The sequence below is a fragment of the Muscardinus avellanarius genome (genome assembly GCF_963383645.1).
Source record: "Muscardinus avellanarius genome assembly, chromosome: 12".
In the NCBI taxonomy this organism is placed as follows: domain Eukaryota; kingdom Metazoa; phylum Chordata; class Mammalia; order Rodentia; family Gliridae; genus Muscardinus; species Muscardinus avellanarius.
In genome coordinates, this window is record NC_137798.1 from 66,468,986 (window position 1) to 66,490,543 (window position 21,558).

Below are 21,558 nucleotides of genomic sequence, written 5' to 3' on the forward strand. Positions count from 1 at the left end.
TCATTCCTTCCCTAGTCACTCACAGTCCCACCCCCCACCTCTGGGTTGCTTGACCTGAGGGCAGCCGCCCTGAAGCTTTTTATTTCATGTCACATCATTCTATTCCCTCCTTTAAGTGATCTGCCTGGCCCATAGACATTTGTGTTGGGGACCTCTGACCTCAACTAATGTTTGTAATAAACACCTAATGATTTTGCTTAATTTTTTCCACCAAGGAAATATTAACTTTCTAACCAGCTTTAAACCCCATGCCCCCCCCCACACTCTTATTTAAAATATTGGTATGTGTACTGTGTGTGTGTGTGTGTGTGTGTGTGTGTGTGTGTAATACTATGGTCTCTGATGTTGGATTTCGTCATCAATTCGGTATGTGAACCTCAGTTATATAACCCACCAGTGGCTACTCCTTTGCAAAATGGACAATAATTTTAATTATATAATAAACTTTACATGGTACCTAAAATGCTTCTAAGCATTTGATCAACTCATGCATCTTTGTGATAACCCCGTGAAGTAAGTACTGTTATCATTATTCTCTCATATAGATGAGAAAACTAGGGCTCAAAGAAGTGAACAGCTCACTCCAGATCATGTCATCTAGCTCAGAGTCTGTTCTCTTCACCATCCTATTGTGTGTGCTGCCTCCCATGGTTTTGTGAGGATTAAATGAGATAGTAACCACTCTGTCCAGGGCCTGGCGCATCCTACATGCTGAGCAAAATGTGGGCTTTGTTAAGGAGAATGAGAATATCCTCACTGTCACCCATGCAGTATATTATGGAGAGACTAATTGGAGTTACAGGCAGGAAGGAGGCATTCTGGCTGTACTCCTGCCCGCTGTGGGCTCCAGGGGTGACCTGGGCACTAGGAAGAGGGAGAGTGCTGGGGCCAGACAGATGTGGGACTCCTGATTGCATTTCTCTGTGTATGTGTGTACTTCTGTGTGTGCGCCTTTATGTATGTGTGAGTGAGTGAGGGGTGGAGGACCTGTTAAGACTGAGGCTTATGGATGGGGATTATTTTCACAAGGACTCAGGAGACTCCCACAGAGGTAGAAGGAGTGGGACTCGTGTGGTTCCCATCCTTTACATCCTTGGAGCATTCATGTTCATCAGTTGAGTTTCTTTGTATCTCCTGGTAACAAACAAGGGCTGGCAAAAGCACAGCAGCTTTGCTTCTCCCTTGAGATTGTCTTTTTTCATAACGAACCACATGATTTAATTAATTATTTTCTAAGGACTGTAATTGTTGGAGGTTATTGCTGAAATATTTGACTGATGGTAATTTTTTTCTCCATTGTCTTAAACAGGGGAGTATTCGGGAAACAAGGTTATCAATGCCAAGGTAAGAAAACATTTTTAAAAGCATGTTCAGTCTTTTTACTGAGCTAAAGAATGATCATACCAAGAAAAAACAGGATATGTTCCATTAATTATGTGATTAATAACTCTGTAGGTTGAAGGAGTCTCCCATACAGTTATGGCTCCTTAGTTCTATTTGGATATTGACTCTGTTTTAGACAGTGTAGGGGCTTGCTTTTACTTCTAAAGCCAGCATACGCAGTGAGGCTTCAGTATTTACAGTTTTTCCTCTGCAGTACCATGAAAGTTCTACAAGGTACTGCCATTCTACAGGCGTGCTGCTGAATTTGAAGGATGAATTTTTGTTTTTCAGGTTCTTGTCACTAGGGGTGAGAAATAACAAGCAGTTGCCTTCCCTTTACCTGCATAGGGAACAGAAGCTGTTAGCCACATTGTTGTTGTTTTTTTAATGTTTTCTGACTTTAACAGAAATGTGAGAAATGTTCAACAGTAAACTGTTAATGATCTTATAAAGTATTACATGGTGAATTTATTTTGGTTTTCACAAAATCTATTTACTAGTGTTCTGGGAGAATCAGAATGAAATAAAATGAAGGAGTGGAGGAGGACCCCTTATCAGGTGGTGCAGCCAGTGGGTCAGGCCTGTCCTCTCTTTGGGCCTCCCTCACCTTTGGCTGGAGCCTCATCTCACAGTTGCTACCTATGGTTCTCTCCTCACTTTCCCTGTGCAGATGATTGATAAAATAGTTCTGCATATCCTAGACTGGTAGTCTCCATGTAAATAAAGAATCTCGCCTCCTTTTCTGGAGGTGAATTAAGACACTATTTCTCTTAGCAGAACTGAATACGACACACTCTTCGATCTAATTTTGCCTTTACTGTGTATGAAAAATTCCATCTAATCTTCAGTTAGAAAAAATGAATCCACAATTAGCACAGCAGTTTTATTTGACCTATATGCTATAAACTCAGTTCTAAATGAGAGAGTTCACATGCCAGGATGAGTAGCGACCTATCCATCTTACACATACCAAGAAAAGTTGAGACCCTCTGGATAGACAGGATTATAGTTCTGAGTGTTAGAATATATGATTTAGAATGTATCTCTTTTGTTACTTCTCTGGCTTGTCATGCAAGGATATTCGATGGCTGCCTTTCAGTGGGTTACCTGCTGTTTAAAGAGCAGCAAAGAACATTGCTCAGGAGTCATGAGGGTAACTCTTTGTTCACACCTTGCTAAGAATGATAAAACCAACTGTCTGGTTGGAGAGAGGTATACCATGCTAACACTGATCAAAAGGGATAGGGATTCAGAGAAAGCAGACTTCAGAGCAAGGAAAATTATCAGGGATAAAAAGGGCAGTATGTAATAATAACAGGGTCAGTGCTCCAGAAAGACACAACAATGCTTAGCATGTATATACCTAACGATAGGCATAAAAATACATGAGACACAACCACGGTTATACTTGGAGACTTCAATTTCAGTAATTGATAGACTCAGCAGGCAGAAAACAAGTAGAGATGTAGTTGACCTAAATAACACTATCACTGTTTGATCAAATTGACATTTGTGGAATACGCTGTTCAACAACAGTAGATGACAGATTTTTCTCAAGGTTAGAAGGAACATTCAGCAACAGATACTACATGCTGGGCCATAAAACCACCTTAAAAAATGTAAAAGAAATGGCTCATGCCTGTAATCCCAGTACTTGGGAGACTGAAAGAGGAGAATTGCACATTTGAAACCAGCCTCATCAATTAAGCAAGGCCCTCAGCAATTTAGGGAGACCCTGTTTCAAAATTAAAAAAATTAAAAGGGATGGAGGTATAGCTCAGAGGTAGTATGCCCCTGGGTTTAGTACTCAGTACCAAAAAGTAAAAAGCCGGGCATGGTGGTGCACACTAGTAATCCCAGTATTTGGGAAGCTGAGACAGGATTACAGGTTCACAGCCAGCCTCAGCAACATGGTGAGGCTTTTCACAATTTAGTGAGACCCTGTTTCAAAACAGAGAATAAAATGGGACTTGGCATGCACCTCAGAGGTAGAATGCCCTTGGGTTCTATCCTCAGTAACACACACACACACACACACACACACACACACACACACACACACTAAAAGAAGCCAGGTGTGTGTTGTGATATATACTTATAATCCTAGTACTTGGGAGGCCAAGACAAGAGAATCTCAGGTTCAAGGCCAGCCTCAGCAACTTAGTGAGGCCCTCTGCAACATAGTGAGAAATCTTGCTTCAAAATAAAAAAAAAAAAAGAGGGCTGAGGTATATATCTTAGAGGTAGAATGCCCCTGGATTCAATTCCTAATATCTAAAAAGAAAAAGAAAACGAAAGAGAATAAAAATCATAGAAAACATCTGCTCAGAACATAATGGAAATAAAGTAGAAATCAATAACAGAAAAATTCTGGAAAACCCCCAAATATTTGGAGAGTAAATAACACCTTCTAAGTAATACACATGAGTCAAAGAAAGAGGACTTAAAATATTTCTAACCAAGTGAAAGTGAAATGTAACTTACCAATACGTGGGATGCAGTGAAAGCAGTGCTCCTTATGAAAATTTATAGCATCAAATACATATATTAGAAAAGAAGATATTAAATTAATGAACTAAATTTCTACCTTAGAAAACTAAAGAAAGAGAAGAAATTTAAGCCTCAAGTGAGCAGAAGAAAAGAAATAATAAAGTTAGAGCAGAAACTTAATGAAGTTGAAAACCGGAAAACAAAAACAAAAATTCATGAAACCAAAAGCTGGTTCCTGGAAAAGATCAATAATGTTGATAAACGCCTAGCCAAGATAACCCAGAAGAAACCAAAGGCCTCAGAAACGAGGTCTTTTTGTGTGAAGGGTGGGTTTGAGGGCCCGTTGTATAAAAGAGCACTTTGGGTATGGTTGTCCTGAGAACTCGGTGCGATGAAAGCCAGCTTCTGGGCTCATAGCTGCAATCCTAAAACCTCCCACCTGTCTTGAAAGATCTCAGAGCGATGTGTGTTTTTGTACTGTTGCACGCATGTGTTCACCCTTTCATGGCAAGTTTGATTCTGCGTGCACTATGTCAGTTATCTGGATGAAAATGAGAAAAAAAATGTTACTCAGAAAATTCTAAATAGTGAACTGATTGGGCCAGTCCGCAAACACTTTCTGAAGGCCTGCTGTGCACAAGGCATCATGCTGGGGACTCGACATGACGGGGCCACATGTGGAGGGTTTGAAGTGAGGGGCAGGCCAAGGGCTCTGTGAGATCAGAGGAGGGAGAGATGACTTTAGTCTAGAAAGGGAGCCAAGTATGGGAGATTTTCACAGAAAAGATTTTTATTTTTCATTGTATCTTATCAAAAATTTAGGACTGGCCGGGTATGGTGTTGCACACCTATAATTCCAGTACTTGGGAGGCTGAGACATGAGGATTGCAGGTTCAGGGACAGCCTCAGCAGTGCAGAGAAACTCAAGCAACCTAATGAAACCTTGTTTCGAGCACAAAAAACAAGACCATGGATATAATACCCCAGTACCAAAAAATAAAATAAAATAAAATAGAAAGAAATTTAGGATTTAGTTAGTTACAAGTAGGAGACTCCAGAGATAGGGAAGGACCTCAGCAGTGTGTAGGAAACGGTGGAGATTTGTTCTAGAAAATTTAAACTACTTTAGTTTTGTTGGAACATATATATCCCAAAGAAGAAAGATAACAGGTAGCTTGGGTAACTTCTGGAGGACGTGAAACCTGGCCCAGACATTGAAATACTATTGACTGGCAATGAAATGCCACTGGACATTTTTAATCACAGGGCAAAAGTGATCAGAATTTTGGTGGAAAGAGTCCTCTGGAGGTGGACATGGGATAGAATAAAGTCATGGAGGAGAAAATAAGCTCAGGGCTTGATGACAGGTAGTTTGAGCATGGGCATCATTAGGGTGCTGGCAAGGACATAGGAAGGATGGCGATGCTAGCTGCCACCACGTGGGCCAGGCATCCAAGTGAAGTCGCCCTGCTTGGTGCAGGCTTCCACAACTCTGCTGCACCTGGCCAGACTGTGAGCCTCTGTATAATGTATAATTGCTGGCTTTAATTTCCTAGTGTGCACCTGTGTCGTCCATAAACGCTGCCATCATCTAATTGTTACAGCCTGTACCTGCCAAAACAATATTAACAAAGTGGATTCAAAGGTAAGAGGATATCAGTGTGCTGATTAAGCACCCGCTCTCAGTATGAGCGCACTGGCTCGTTCTTTCTCCCCCTCCCTCCCCCCTTTTCTGTTTCCTACTTCCCTTCTTTCTCCTCTCTCCTCTCCCACTATCTTCCCATAGTCCTCATAACTTATAGTCCTGTTGGAATTGAAATTTCCTCCTTTTTTTTTTGTATTAATGGCATTTTGTGTTTCTGTAGCATGACCTTGTGTTGTGAGGGTCCCTTTATGGACAGCTGGTGTGAGCTCTATGGAGCAGCTCTGCTAATACCAAGAGAGCTCTGGTGGAGCAAAGGAGCCCTGCGCTTGGCCGCCAGCCACCTGCCCTGGGATGCTGAATCTAGCTAGCCCCTGTCGGTGCACCTCTCTGCGAGCTCAGGCCAGGCCCACCGCCTGTCTGTGCTGCAGTGTGAAAACAGTATCAGTGCTCCCTTATGCATATTTGTGGGAGTTAAATGAAATAGAATTGACAAGTTTCTTAGCTGTAAATTCTGTTTCCTAAGAAAAGAGACTGTGGCCTCCTCTGGCCTCTTAAGCAATTTCAGGGAGGATGGTCTAGCTGTGAGTAAAAGCTGGAACTTCATTCATGCCACTTACATTTGGCTGGGATAGGCACACATTTTATTTATTTATTTATTTATTATTTATTTATTTTCAGTATTGGGGTTGAACCCAGGGGAAGTCTACCTTCAAACTACCCCCCTAAACTCTATTTTTTATTCTTTATTCTTTTTTTTTTTTTTTTTTTTTTTGGTGGTACTGGGGTTTCTGGAAACCCTTCTACCTCTGGGCTACACACCCAGACCTATTTTTATACTTTTTAATTTAGAAACAGGGTCTCTTAAGCCAGCACGGCTGGCTTCAGATGTGCTGCACGATCCTCCTGTCTCCGACTCCCAAGCACGGGGATTACAAGCATGTGCCACCATACCTGGCTATTCTTTATTTTTGAAACAGGATCTCACTAAATTGCTGAGAGCCTCACTAAGTAGCTGAGTCTGGCTACAAACCTGCGATCTTCCTGTCTCAGCCTCCCAAGTAGTGGGGTTACAAGTGTGCACCACCACGCCGGGCTACACATTTTAAATTCTGGAAGGAAAAAGAAGATGGAGTATTGCTGACACTTAGCCGCAGATTTGCAGAAGTTTTGGAGAGCCTGACTTTGGAACTCAGTGGTTGTTTATAGTACACATGCAGGATTGCTAAGGAACAAATATAAAAAGAAGTATGAACCATAGCTTTTTTTTTTTTTTTTCCTTGTGGTACTGGGGGTGGAACCCAGGGACTTTTCTACCTCCAGGCTATACTCCCAGACCTATTTTATACTTTATTTGGAAACAGGGTCTCACTAAGTTGCTGAGAGCCTCACTAAGTAACTGAGGCTGGCTTCGAACCTGTGTGATCCTCCTGTCTCAGCCTCCCAAGTGCTGGGATTACAAGCGTGCACCACCACGCTTGGCTGAACCATAGCTTTTATGAGAATGAAAAGTCTCAATAGAAGTGATAATTGCCCTACTCTTATCACGTATGGTTCTGTTATTGCTTCAAATTGTGATGTCTAGACCATAGAGCATATGGGTAGTGCAATTATTTGCTAAAAACACTATGTGAGATTAAGCCAAGAGCTTTAGGCTCAGATTATTAAAATGCAAATGTCAAACAAAGACTGAAAGGGTTGAATAACATGGCCACTTTAATGTCACTTTGGAATGACTTCTACCTGCGATCCCATGTCTTCTAAGTGTATTTTTTTTTGTCCCCCTACCTCGTGACACAGTTTCTAGAAACACTCAGTGAATATAGTATATAAAATACCTATTTAATTCTGAAGTCCAAAGGAAATACACATGCATGTGAGTTTGGCAGAGGGACAACTATGGCCTGAATATTAATGGTGAATGATCTAATATGGTCCTCACATTTCTGCTATGTTTTTTTGGGGGGGGAATGGTACTGGGGATGGAACCCCAGGGGCATTCTACCTCCATGCTATACTCCCAGTCCTATTTTTTATTCTTTATTTTGAAACAGGATCTCACTGAGTTGCAAAGGGTCTCACAAAGTAGCTGAGGCTGTTTGTGAACTGTGATCCCCCTGTCTCAGCCTCCTGAATGCTGGGATTGCAAGGGTGTACCACCATACCTGGCTCTCTGCTATGTTTTGTTCATAAGAAATTGTACTTGCTAGGCATGATGGCACACATCTGCAATCCCAGTACTTGAGAGGCTGAAACAGAAGAATCACAGGTTTGAAGCTAGCCTCAGCAATTTTGTGAGGCCCTCAGCAACTTCGTGAGGCCTTGTTTCAAAAATAAAGTAGGACTGGGAGTGCAGCTTAGAAGTAGAACACCCCTGGGTTTGATTCTCAGTACCAGAAAGAAAAGAAAACTAAATGTGTTAAAGTCTGATTAATAAACCTGAGCCATTAACTGGCTCTGAGTGTATAGTAAAATAGTATACCCCGCTCAGGTGTCATAGTAACATTCTGCGTTTGGTGGGCTCCTATTATGACTTTTAAAAAAGATGTTGACATGAAATTTTAGCCCTTATCCTCTCACTTGTTTATTTTTCCAGATTGCTGAACAGAGGTTTGGAATCAACATCCCACACAAGTTCAACATCCACAACTACAAAGTGCCGACATTCTGTGATCACTGTGGCTCCCTGCTCTGGGGGATAATGAGACAAGGGCTTCAGTGTAAAAGTGAGTGCTGAGGTGCTGGGTACCTACCCACTGCTTTGAGGAAACACCATGAGCTTTTGGAATTATATAGGCTAGGAATTTGATCTAGGACCAACAGTTTTTGATAAATCGTGTCTTAATATCTTAATAGTTTTATATTTCTGTGTCTCTTGTCAAGCATGTAACTCTGAACCCTAAATTAACCATAGAACATTAAGTTAAAAAAAGTTGTTGTTTTTTTTTTTTGCAGTACCAGGGATGGAACCTAGGGGCACTGTACCTTCAAGCTACACCCCTAGCCCTAGTTCTTAGTCTTTTTATTTTTTGAAAGGTCTCACTGACAGAGACAGGAGGATCGCGCAGGTTCGAAGCCAGCCGCATGCGTTGGCTTAGGAGACCCTGTTTCCAAATAAAAAAAATGTAAAAATAGGTCTGGGAGTGTAGCCCGGAGGTAGAAGGGCTTCCAGGAACCCCAGTACTACCAAAAAAAAAAAAAAAAAAAAAAAAAGAAAGAAAGAAAGAAAGAAAGAAAGAAAGAAAGAAAGGTCTCACTGAGTTGCAAAGGGCCTCGCTAAGTAGATGAGGCTGTCTATGAACCATGATCCTTCGGTATCCACTTCCCAAATGCTGGGATTACAAGTGTGTGCCACCATGCCTGGCTAAGTCAGATGTTAAATTCTATAATCTAGCTAGGTAGCTATCATCTATTTTCAGCTGAGTGCAGGCTAGTTAAGCATTGTGTTTTCTAATACGTATTTGAAGGAGGAAAAATGAGATCTTGGTCAGAAATGGAAGGTGGTAGGAGGTGTGATGGCCAAAGGGAAGGTTGGGTTATTAGTAAGAACTAGTAGGAGAATAAATCTGATATCCTCACCAGATAATAAGTAGGAGTTGAGTGTTCAGAGCCTAGCAGGACCTGCCCTGGGTCTTCTGCATGCTCTAAGGCAGGCGGCAGGGTGTGTGTGGGGGATGGGGGATAAAAATTGCTGTAGCTTTGGTGTGGGATTGTGTCTCACCAACTGCACACAGCACAGCTTGGAGCGTTTGCTTTTGCAGAGTCTCTGAGCGGTGAAGGAAACCCCGTCCTGTTAAGGGTTGTAGGGCTGTTGGCCTTGAGTCTCCCATTGGGGTGTAATGATCTGGCTGTTGTGGGTGAGCCTCAGCCTTACCTGACACACCCGGGAGAGTGATGGCAGAGGTAGGGCTGGCAGGTATGCAACCAGCCACCTTCCCTGGACTGCCTGGACTCAGTGAGCCTGCGTCTGTCAACAAAAGGGGGCCAATCACCTGTATTTTAGAAGAGTGAATTCTTCTACCTCTTAGCACACTCCTTAAGAATCATTTCCTTGTACACCCACAAAGCAGCCAGCTCACGTGAGGACGTTAGGGCTTGGGTTTGGGTGTTGCTTGCTCTCTGCCTAATGTTCTCACCTGGACGTGTATTTCCAGCCTGACCTTCACTGTCTGCCTTCACGGGGCTGTTACCCTGTGCTGTCCCACCTGGGGCTCATTTGTTCTGCACATAGCGTTTGGCGTGTTTCCCTCCAGATCCCATCTGGTTCCCTCTCTGTCCCCATATATATTATTGAGATTGGTATTGATAGATTCATATATGTACATAGCATTACTTGAACTGTTTCCTTCTTCAAGTCTCCTTTTTCCCCTCTCTCTCGCCTTATCCCCTTACACTCTTCTAATGGTATCTCTCCTCGTTTATCTAAAGTCCCTTTTGTTTTCCAATTTCTCTTTATCTCCCACATATGAGAGAAAACAGAACACTTGACTTTGAGACTAGCTGATCTCATTTGGCATAATATTCTCTAGCTCCATTCATATTTTATGCAAATGGTGTAATTTTGTTCTATTGGTTCTGGAGGTTGAGCCCAGGGGCATTCTACCTCTGGTCTCTTGTCTCAGCCTCCCAAGTACTGGGATTACGGGCATGCAACAGCATGCCCAGCAGTTTTGTTCTTATGAAAGACCACTATAGGGCTTTGTGTCTGTTCCTGTCATCCTGATAGGTGGATTTTCCATGAAGCAAATGAAGCTTATGCTTCAGGGCCCCTCTCTACTTGATTTGCTATTCCTTTTCTTAAAGAGGCTTCCTAAGTTACATAAACTCAGGCACCATAAAACCTGCATTTGTGCATGTTTCCGAAGATGGACTGACCCCATAAAACAGGAATTCATCCTGTGCTACTTCAGTTCTACCTCCAACAGCAGGATCCATGTCAAGAAACTATAAGAGAATTTATTGCTGCTGATTAAACTCTGGAGCCTTACCCAGCGTGGTGGCACTTGCCCTTAGTCCCAGTACTTGGGAGGCTGAGACAGGAGGACCCCAGGTTCAAGGCCAACGTGTAGTAACATAGTGAGACCCTGTTTCAAAATAAGAAATTAAGAGACCGGCGTGTTGGCGCACGCTTGTAATCCCGGCATTTGGGAGGCTGAGACAGGAGGATCATGGTTTGCCGACAGCCTCAGCTACATAGTGAGGCCCTTTGCAACTCAAGGAGACCTTGTTTCAAAATAAAGAATAAAAAATAGGGCTGGAGATGTAGCTCAAAGGTAGAATGCCCTGGGTTCCATCTCCAGTACCACCCCCCCCACACACACACACAAAAGGTTTGGAAGCATAGCTTCTTTATGTAGAATGCCTCTGGGTTCAATCTGAGTACTACAATAAATAGATGGATGGATGGATGGATGGATGGATGGATGGATGGATGGATGTTTTTGCAGCCTTCTGTGTCCCAACTCAGCTTCCCAGCACAAGGATCTTTGCTTGCTTCTTCCACCTACCATTTATCTGACCTGCAGACATTTGCAGAACTGCCTTTTTCTTCCCCCGCAAAGCCCTAGGAACTACAGGCTGCAGTCACGAGACCCACAGCCCTGCAGAATGTGCGTCTACACTGAGGCCGCCTGGCCACCGCAGTACTCAGAAGGAAAGGCTTGTGAAGCTGCTCTTCTCTCAGAAATCCCGTTTCCATCCTGTGTGAACACTGATCTAGCCGTGGCACTGCCTTTCATTTCATTCTTTAAAGAAGGACAGGAATTATCAGCTGACAGCATTTCTCTGTTATTTAATTGACTGAGAATCATCATGCTGATGAACGTCTTAATCTTTATATTGGACCATACTGTTAAGTCAGCAGTGACTGTTGGCTGTGATTTAGATGAATGTGTTTCATCAATTGATGGGAAAAAAATGTAGTTGAAACCTCCTCTTATTCCTTACTGTGCCAGGATTTCTGCTCCTGCACAGAGCAGGCATAGATAAAATGTCAGGAATTGTAAACGTGAGGATTAGTTTTACCAGATGACACTGTTCAGCCTGTATAATTCCTCTCTCGTAATCTTTCAGGCTATTTGTTGCAGCACAATGTTGACTGAGTTCTTTTCTGATCATGGATTCTATTTTCCTCTTCCTCCAGTATGCAAAATGAATGTACATATTCGATGTCAAGCAAACGTGGCCCCTAACTGTGGGGTCAATGCAGTGGAGCTCGCCAAGACCCTGGCTGGGATGGGCCTACAGCCTGGAAATATTTCTCCAACCTCGGTGAGACTTTGCTTCTTCTCACGTGTTGTCATTTAAAAGTGTTCAGACATGATGAGCCTGAAACAGCACCAGGCGTCCTTCATGTTTCTAATCTCAGGAAATGGGTCACACAGACATACTGCATCTTAGAAGGCATTTGCTTGCACAAATAAGAATATATGTTCCACAAAAAATAAGCACACAGATATACCAGGAAGCAGGAGAAAGATGTTCTTTTCTTTAAAAATTTTTTTAAAAAATCATTTTCCTCTTAGTCTGGTCTGGTGATAGCTTATAACCCAGAGGCTTGGGCCTTGCCCTTGTCTGGTGACTGGGCTGGATAGTTGACAAGTAGCCACGTTCCTCAGCTTCCTTGTCCCTGAAGGGGTGATTGAAGGTCTCTATGGTTCTCCACTCCTCTGGAATCCAGCAGTTTGCAGTTTTTGTTTATGGATTGTGAGTATTATCTTTCGCATTCAGCAACTGACAAGAGTTCCTTCCTCTGGGGCTCCCTGGGGTGGGTGACGTTGGGTCAGTGGCCCTGGCTGTGTTCTGTCATGCCACCTCCCTGGGTACCCTCCACCTGGTGTCCGTTAGAGCCTCAGCAGCTTCCAAGGCCAATTCTTTTTTTTTTAATATATACTATTATTGGTAGAATGTAATTATACATCAAAATAAGATTCAAAGTGATACAAACATACATGCACACATTGCTTGGTATATTTCCCTCCATACTGCTACTTTGCTGGCCATTGCCTGCAGAGCACTGGGAAACAATTATGGCTGTATGGCTGAGACTGTAAGGCTTAGCTTGATATCTGGGTTGGTAAAGTCTACACTTAACTGTTAAATAATCTCTGGGTACTTAGTAAAGGAAGTGCAGTCACCATGAGGTTATCAGTAACTTGGTAAAATGTCAGCCCTAACCACCTCATTTCCTCCTTACCAAAAGGCCTAGTCAGTCAAGCACTTGTGTAGACACTGTTTATCTTGATTTCACGAAGTTACTGAAAAAGTTCAAATTTGTCTTCCTTGTGGGTAGACAGGTAGGATGCTAAAATGGTAGGGGGATTGCTAATGCATAGGATAGCAGCTGTTCCTGAAGAGAGGAGATTAGGATTTCAGCCTGAGCCAGGGCCTTTAAGATACAGTGGGGGATGGCGACCGAGAAAAGCGGGGCTTAAGAGCCCCGCTAACAACCAATCTCCATTACCACAAAATCAGCGCCTTTCATAGCCAGAAAACACCATCACCAGAGAAAGAAAAAAATCACCAGGCTCCAGAGAGAAAGCGGTCTGAGAACAGAGCTCAGAGCCACAGAGGAGATACACCGGCCTCACGCCCGAGGACGCGGCAGCAGCGCCATGCTGTCGGCGGCAGCGGCGAATTCACCGGACGGCTACAGCAAGCCGAGGTGAGCCGCTGCGGAACAGCCAGGCGGGATCTTTCGGCGCAGGGAGCATCTAAAGCTCCCAGTGGCTGAGCTCAGCACACGCTGCAGGGACTCAGAGTGGAACTCAAAACCAGAGAAGAAAAAATACGCCAGCCTCACGGCCGAGGGCGTAGCAGCAGCGCCATACTGCCACCAGCGGCAGCAGCAGTGAATTCACTGAGTCCAGTACAGCTACATCTGCGTACTCAAGAACAGTGAGTCAAATTGCGGGCCACAGAGGAGAAATCCCAGTACTGTACTCCCTGGGACTTGACCCAGTGGGGGACTGTCGGTGGCAGAGATATCACACCATAGGAGAACGTGCAACCTGGCACCCCCCATAGTTTAAAGCAGCCTTTATCGACTCCCTGGGTCAGAGACTCTGTGATACAACCCAGTAAAGGAGTAGTGGGGTCTGAGATACTACAGACTCAAGATCCAGAGCACCTTAAGCGAAGTCATAGTGACCCAAGGGAAGAACCCAGAGAAGGCACAAACATCCGAAATCATGGGAAAGAGGAATAACACTGGAGCAATGAATGCCCACAACCCCACAACATCAGAACCCGATAAAACAGAAAATCAGAGATTTCTAGAAGATCAAATCAGGAAAATAACTGTAGAAATAATAGAGGTGCTTCGAAAAGAATTCAGAGAGAGCCAAAAAGAGATAAAGGATGCAATTAATGAAGAAAAGGCCTCAATTCAAAGCATGAACAACCGATTAGACCACATGGAGAACAGAATCTTGCTCCTAGAAGATGATCATTCCAAAAATGAACGCATAGTTTCTAATCTAGAAAAAAATATCCGACAGCAGGAATCTAACATTGAAGAAATATGGGCCCATTTTAAGAGAGCTAACCTAAGAATAATTAGAATAGAGGAGGGAAAAGAAAGTGAAATCAAAGGGATCAATAATCTCTTCAAGGAAGTAATAGCAGAAAATTTTCCAAACATAGAGCAAGAGGTTGATACACAGGTCCAGGAAACTTATAGAACTCCCATTAGACAGGATCGGAGAAGAGGATCCCCACGACACATAATTGTCAAAATGACCAATGTGGAAGCCAAGCAGAGAATCTTAAAGGCAACAAAAACAATGGACCAAGTGATATTCAGAGGCAAACCAATTAGAATCACTCCAGGCTTCCCAAACCAAGTCATGAGAGCCAGAAGGGCTTGGAGTAACATATTCCAAACTCTGAAAGAAAACTTCCAGCCAAAAATTTCCTATCCAGCAAAACTTTCTATCAAATTAGATGGAGAAATAAGAAGCTTCCATGACAAACAGAAACTGAAGGAATTTATGTCTTCAAAACCAGCGCTAGAGAAAATACTCAAAGAGATTAACTACAAAGAAGAAATAGGTAACACACACCAGAACCAGAGAAACAAGATTTTCCATCCAACAGACAACTAAGATTGGTTATCTGTGGAGATTCATTATTTATGTTAGTCTTTTACCTATCTCTAAAGGGTATTGTTTGCCTTTATTGTTGTTAATTTTTAGGATGTCTAGTTGGAATATTAATATACCTTCAGATATAGCATTTGGAAATATTTTATTCAATTCTATTAGTAACTTTTAACTCTGTTTACATTGTCTTTGGATATACAATATTTTTTTTATTTTTTAGGGAGTTTGTATACTCTTCTGTTGCCTGTGCCATTGAAATCATATCCAAGAAATCACTGCCAATTTCAATGTTGTGAGGTTTTATGACCCGGATTTTCTCCTAAAAGTTTATAGTCTTAAGATTTATATTTAGGTCTTTTATCTATTTTGAGTTAATATTTGTATATGGGATTAGGTAAGGGTCCAATTTTATTCTTTTCCATGTAATTATTATGTTTCAACAATATTTAGTTAAAAGATTATTATTTCCACCACCAAATGTTCGTGGAAACCTTGTCAAAAATAACTTGACAATATAGGGAAGAATTTAGCTCTAGGCTTTTATTTAACTCCAATGGTTTATATATCTGCCTTTAGAATAGTACTACACTGTTTCAATTATTGTAGCTTTATATGGTTTGAAATCAGAAAATATATATATCTGCTAGCTTTGTTCTTTTTCAAGATCGTTTTGGGTATCTAGAGTCCATATTCCATTTTAGGATAGATTTTTTTTTCTACAAAATAAATATATAAATATATGATAGTTTCACCTAAAAAAATAGAAAAAATAGATTCTCTGGTAAGAAAGAAAGTAAAAAGAAATATTGAAATGTTATCTTTAAGTCATCAAAAGCTTGATATCAGACAAATGAAACTGTTATGTGAGATTATCATTTTTAATTTTGGATAAATTGCTATAATACTAGATGTCAACCACTAAGCCAAGCATGGGAGGGAGGGATGGGGAGAGAATGGGGTGGGGATCGGGTGGGGGCTGACTGGGCGATGTGTGCATGTATGTCTACAAAAGTTTGTATCCCACTATGATGTATGAATACAGTGCACCCAAAAAAAAAAAAAAAAAAAAGATACAGTGGGAATGAGGTAGACCATGCAGCCCAATCTCCAGGAATGGGCATTGTCTATTGGCTTTCTCACTGTTAAATATCATAACACTGAAGATACTTGGTTGTAATATTTAATGAACCAAGTATTATGATATTTAATAGTGGGGAAACCAGAATTAATCTGTTCGTCTTTAGTGTTATATTTAATAGTGGGAAAACCAGAATTACCGATTAAAAGTACAACGTTAAAATGAGATTGTTAAGTCTAACAAAGGAGAAGAATGGTTTATTTTACTTTACTTATTTTGTGTGTGGTAGTGGGAATTGAACCCAGAGGCATTCTATTACCAAGCTACACCCCCAGCTTGATTTTATTTCTTATTTGGAAACAGGGTCTCGCTAGGTTGATGAGAGTCTTACTAGTTGCTGAGACTGTCCATAAACCTGGACTCCTCCTATCTCAGTCTCCCAAGTAATAGGATTACAGGCATGAAAAGAATGGTTTAAAACAATATTTGAGAAACACTGGCTTAGAGTTTACTAGCCAGTACCTCCCCAACTGGGAAGAGAAAGTGAAAGAAGTAAAATTAAAACTGGTACTACTTTTCTGCCGGGCGTGTTGGCACACGCTTGTAATCACCGCGCTTGGGAGGAGGAGACAGGAGGATCGCGCAGGTTCGAAGCCAGCCGCTTGCTCTGGCTTAAGAGACCCTGTTTCCAAATAAAAACATAAAAATAGGTCTGGGAGTGTAGCCCAGAGGTAGAAGGGCTTCCAGAAACCCCAGTACCACCAAAAAAAAAGTACTACTTTTCTTTTTTTTTTTAAATTTTTTTTATTGGTGTACTGTATTCATACATCATAATGGGATAAAAACTTGTGTAGACATATATGCACATATCGCCCACTTAGCCTCTACCCAATCACTACCCCATTCCCTCCCCTTCCCTCCTTCCCATGCTTGGCTTAGTGGTTGACATCTAATATTATAGCAATTTATTCAAAATTAGCAATGATAATCTCACATAACAGATTCATTTGTCTGATATCAAACTTTTGATCACTTAGAGATAACATGTCAGTATTTCTTTTTGCTTTTTTTCTTACCAGAGGACATTTTTTTCTTTTTCTTTTTTAAGGTAAAACTATCATACATTTTTTTTTCAGAAAAAATATATCCTAACATGAAATATGAACTCTAAATACCCAAAACAATCTCGAAAAAGAACAAAACTAAAAGATGTACATTTTCTGATTTCAAACCTTATAGAGCTACAATAATTGAAACAGTGTAGTACTGCTATAAAGGCAGATAGATAAACCAATGGAGTAAAATAAAAAGCCTAGAAATAAATTTTTTCATATATGGTCAAGTTATTTTTGACAAAGTTTCCAAGAACATTTGGTGAAGGAAATAATAATCTTTTCACTAAATATTGTTGAAAATAATAATTACATGAAAAAGAATAATATTGGCCCCTTACCTAACACCATATACAAATATTAACTCAAAATAGATAAAAGACCTAAATGTAAATCATAAGACTATAAGCTTTTAGAAGAAAACCTGGGTCATAACACTTCACAGCATTGAAATTGGCAGTGATTTCTTGGATATGATTTCAAAGGCACAGGCAACAAAAGAATAAACAAATTTCCTAAAAAATAAAAAATATTGTATATCCAAAGACAATGTAAACAGAGTTAAAAGTTATTGATAGAATGGGATAAAATATTTCCAGATGCTATATCTGAAGGTATATTAATATTCCAAATAGAAAGCCTAAAAATTAGCAACAATAAAAGCAAACAATACAATTTAGAAATACAATTTAGAAATAGGTAAAAGACTGAAATAAATAATGAATCTCTAAAGATTTTAACCTATAAACACATGAATATATTCTTTGCTTAGTTGTCTGCTGGATGGAAAATCTTGTTTCTCTGGTTCTGGTGTGTATTACCTATTTCTTCTTTGTAGTTAATCTCTTTGAGTATTTTCTCTAACACTGGTTTTGAAGACATAAATTTCTTAAGTTTCTGTTTGTCATGGAAGCTTCTTATTTCCCCATCTAATTTGAAAGATAGTTTTGCTGGGTAGGAAATTTTTGGCTGGAAGTTGTTTTCTTTCAGAGTTTGGAATATGTTACTCCAAGCCCTTCTGGCTCTCATGACTGGGTTTGGGAAGTCTGGAGTGATTCTAATTGGTTTGCCTCTGAATATCACTTGACCTGTTGTTTTTGTTGCCTTTAAGATTCTCTGCTTGGCTTCCACATTGGTCATTTTGACAATTATGTGTCGTGGGGATCCTCTTCTCCGATCCTGTCTAAAGGGAGTTCTATAAGTTTCCCGGACCTGTGTATCATCGACCTCTTGCTCTATGTTTGGAAATTTTTCTGCTATTATTTCTTTGAAGAGATTATTGATCCCTTTGATTTCACCTTCTTTTCCCTCCTTTATTCCAATTATTCTTAGGTTAGCTCTCTTAAAATGGGCCCATATTTCTTCAATGTCAAATTCCTGCTGTTGAATTTTTTTTTCTAAGTTAGAAATTATGCGTTTGTTTTTTGAGTGATCATCTTCTAGGAGCAAGATTCTGTTCTCCATGTGGTCTAATTGATTGTTTATAATTGAGGCCTTTACCTCAATGATTGCTTCCTTTATTTCTTTTAGACTCTCTCTAAATTCTTTTTGAAAGCCCTGTATTATTTCTACAGTTATATTCCTGATTTGATCTTCTGGAGATCTCTGAATTTCTGTGTTATCAGGTTCTGATGTTGTGGAGTTGTGGGCATTCATTGCTCTATTGTTGTTCCTCTTTCCCATATCAAACCTCACTATGATGTATAATTGCAATGCATTCATAAAATATTTTTTTAAAAATCAAGAATCAAGCTCTGGTTTTGTGGCAACAGAGATCGAGTTTTAGCAGGACTCGTAAACGCTACTTTTCTTGGTTGGCGTCTTTCCGGAAGTCATCCTTGCTTTTTACTTTTGAAACAGGGTCTCATTGAGTTGCAAAGGGCCTCACTAAGTAGCTGAGGCTGGCCAGGAACCAGATCCTCTAGTCTCTGCCTCCCAAAATCCTACTTTTCTGTCTTTGAAAAAATGTATAAAGAGAGATTTGAGGAGGAACTATTAAAACCAGGGGATTTTAAAGATTATTTATTTTATATCCTGCTATCACTGTGTTATGAGTTAAGTAAAATCCTTGAAATTCTAGGCTGTTGCAAAGTGGGTTTATGGCCAATATTGTTTAAAAGTTGCCCCAGATAAGCTTATTGTAGCTACATACATCAAAATCTCCAGGATGTTAGACATTTGATCTGTCGTCTCTTGGTGGCTTGCCTATAAATGTCCCAAGGTGGACATCTACAGAAGCTACCTGGTCTTTGGATAGCATCCATACCATGAAGGGGCGTGTGGGACCCAAGAGCCAGCTAAATTGGCCATACTTACTTCTGGTGCAGGATGGTGAAATTGAAACTCTCATTGTGCAGTGGGCATGTAAATTGGGTCATCTTTGTAGAACACAAGTTGAATATGTATCAAAAGTCTTCAAAGGTAACACTTTGGCCCAAGGAATTCCATGTCCAAAAAGTTATGTTTTTTCCATAGCAATTCATGATAAGCTTTATTTGATTCTTGATTTTTAAAAAAATATTTTATGAATGCATTGCAATTATACATCATAGTGAGGTTTGATATGATAACCAAGAAGTTATCTTAGGAAAATAGGTGATAATAACGACCATTTAGCATAAGTTTATTGACAGTGCCAAGCACCAATGCAAGTGCTGTATTTGTTCATTTATTTCTTATAATAACACTTGTGGCAAATGTTGTAATCTCTCCTATGTCACAAGAGGAAAACAAGGCAGGGTAAGGTAACTTGTTCAAGGTCACAGGATAGGTTGCAGAGCAGTTATTTTAACCTACAGAGTTTTCTTTAGGAACTTAACTCTTATTAATCACCCTCTTTTGAAGATTTGCATGCAAATATGTTCACTGTGGCAGTGTTATTACAATTAAAAGTGGGAGAAAATTTGAATTTCCAATTGCAAGAGAATTAGTAAATATGACTATATATAGTCATAAAATTACCATTAAAATTCATATTCTTGAGCTAGGAGTACAGTTCAGTGGGAGAATGCTTGCCTAGTGTCCTGTGTTCTATTCCTAGAATATAACTAAATAAACAAACTAATAAACAAACAAACATCAAAAGAGAACACAGGACCCATTTTAAAGAAAATATGTATCATAAAACAATCATATTTTAATAATGTAACCAAATATAAAAACATGTGCATCTATATGTGTTTTAGATATGTATATTTTGAGAAGGGGTTGGTAAGATTTTAGAAATTTAAAGTTTTATCTTTTATTCTTTTGATCAGTGTTCCAATTTTACATTATATACAAATTATATACATTATATACATTGTACGCATTATATATATTATATACATTTGTATATAAAAACAAACAAAAAATTGCTTCATTCATTTTGTGGCCTGATGCTAAATAGGTCCTTAAATTTTCTGAGCAAATGGGAAAACTGCTCCTTGCATAGTGCGGGCACTAGGTGGCACTCGTAGAATTCCACAGCAACACAGAAGGACCAGCCTGGGGCATCTGTATTTTTGTACTCTCCAATTTGAGCTCAAACTACAACACCCTTGCTTAAATGGATCTTACAGTGGCCTTTTCCATGTTGCAGTAGGCATAGACGAGATGTTGAAACTGATGTACAGTGTTTTTGAGTTTCAGAACCTGGCCACCTGCAGAGCTGAGTTGGTCTTTCCCTGCCTTCTCTATGGGAGGATGAGCCTGCCCCCAGCTAGGAAGGTCTTCTCCATCCATACATGCTCTGTGTTCACACTGTGATATCTGACTCAGTATAGTCTTTTTCTTCTTTGCAGAAACTGGTTTCCAGGTCGACCCTAAGACGACAGGCAAAGGAGGGCTCCAAGGAAGGCAACGGGGTCGGGGTTAATTCTTCCAACCGACTTGGTATTGACAACTTTGAATTCATCCGAGTGTTGGGGAAGGGGAGTTTTGGGAAGGTGAGTGTTGGCTCTAACTGGGTTCAAGTAAGCATGCTACGTGCGTGTGTGTATGTACACACTCACACTTCTCATGTGTGTGCCCCACATGAGAACCCCAAGAGGCCTCCCTCATGTTCTTTCCTGCTTGGCCTTAGGTGATGCTTGCAAGGATAAAGGAGACAGGGGAGCTCTACGCTGTGAAGGTGCTGAAAAAGGACGTGATCCTGCAGGACGACGATGTGGAGTGCACGATGACGGAGAAGAGGATCCTGTCTTTGGCCCGCAACCACCCCTTCCTCACCCAGCTGTTCTGCTGCTTCCAGACCCCAGTAAGTGTGCCGTGTTCACTGCCTCCGCAGCCTCCATTTTCAAAGGGCTCAGATAATAAGATGTGGAAGAGTTCATAAAGTTGGGTACCAGAAAATTCTTTGGGATGGTTCCCAACATCTGATGCTGGGATTACAAGCATGCTTCACCACACCTGGCTTAGCTGTCTCCTTTTTTACGTGGCATATTATTCTATTTTAAGAACATGCTGCATTTATTTAACCTGTTCTCTATTGCTATATGTTTAGTGTCCCTGGCCTCTTATTCCAGTAAATGTGGCAGTGGGTCCCCCTGTACTTGTATCTCTGCATACTGTGTCAGTATTTCCATGTGGCATATTATTAGAACTAACATGGTGTAGTCAGGGGTATGTGCATTTAAAATTTTGATAGAGCCTGATGGTCGTCCTCCTGCATCATGGGTAAAGTTGCCTAGCATGTCTACCAGGCTTGTTCTCAGTGCTTTATCTCCTTTAATCTTTGCAGTGACCCTATGGAGTAAGTACTGTCATCGTAAC

At 40.7% G+C, this 21,558-nt stretch overlaps 1 protein-coding gene across 1 annotated transcript in view; it reads left to right on the forward strand.

The window, feature by feature from the left end:
• Nucleotides 1-21,558, forward strand: part of PRKCH (protein kinase C eta) — a gene marked incomplete at both ends in the record, with an annotated part of 253,977 nt that overhangs the window by 128,584 nt on the left and 103,835 nt on the right. The window contains 6 exons of the mRNA XM_080706972.1: nucleotides 1,310-1,344; nucleotides 5,430-5,518; nucleotides 8,112-8,241; nucleotides 11,658-11,785; nucleotides 20,589-20,732; nucleotides 20,870-21,043. Of these exons, the coding sequence (XP_080563098.1) occupies nucleotides 1,310-1,344; nucleotides 5,430-5,518; nucleotides 8,112-8,241; nucleotides 11,658-11,785; nucleotides 20,589-20,732; nucleotides 20,870-21,043 (700 nt within the window). The remainder of the gene's footprint in view (nucleotides 1-1,309; nucleotides 1,345-5,429; nucleotides 5,519-8,111; nucleotides 8,242-11,657; nucleotides 11,786-20,588; nucleotides 20,733-20,869; nucleotides 21,044-21,558) is intronic.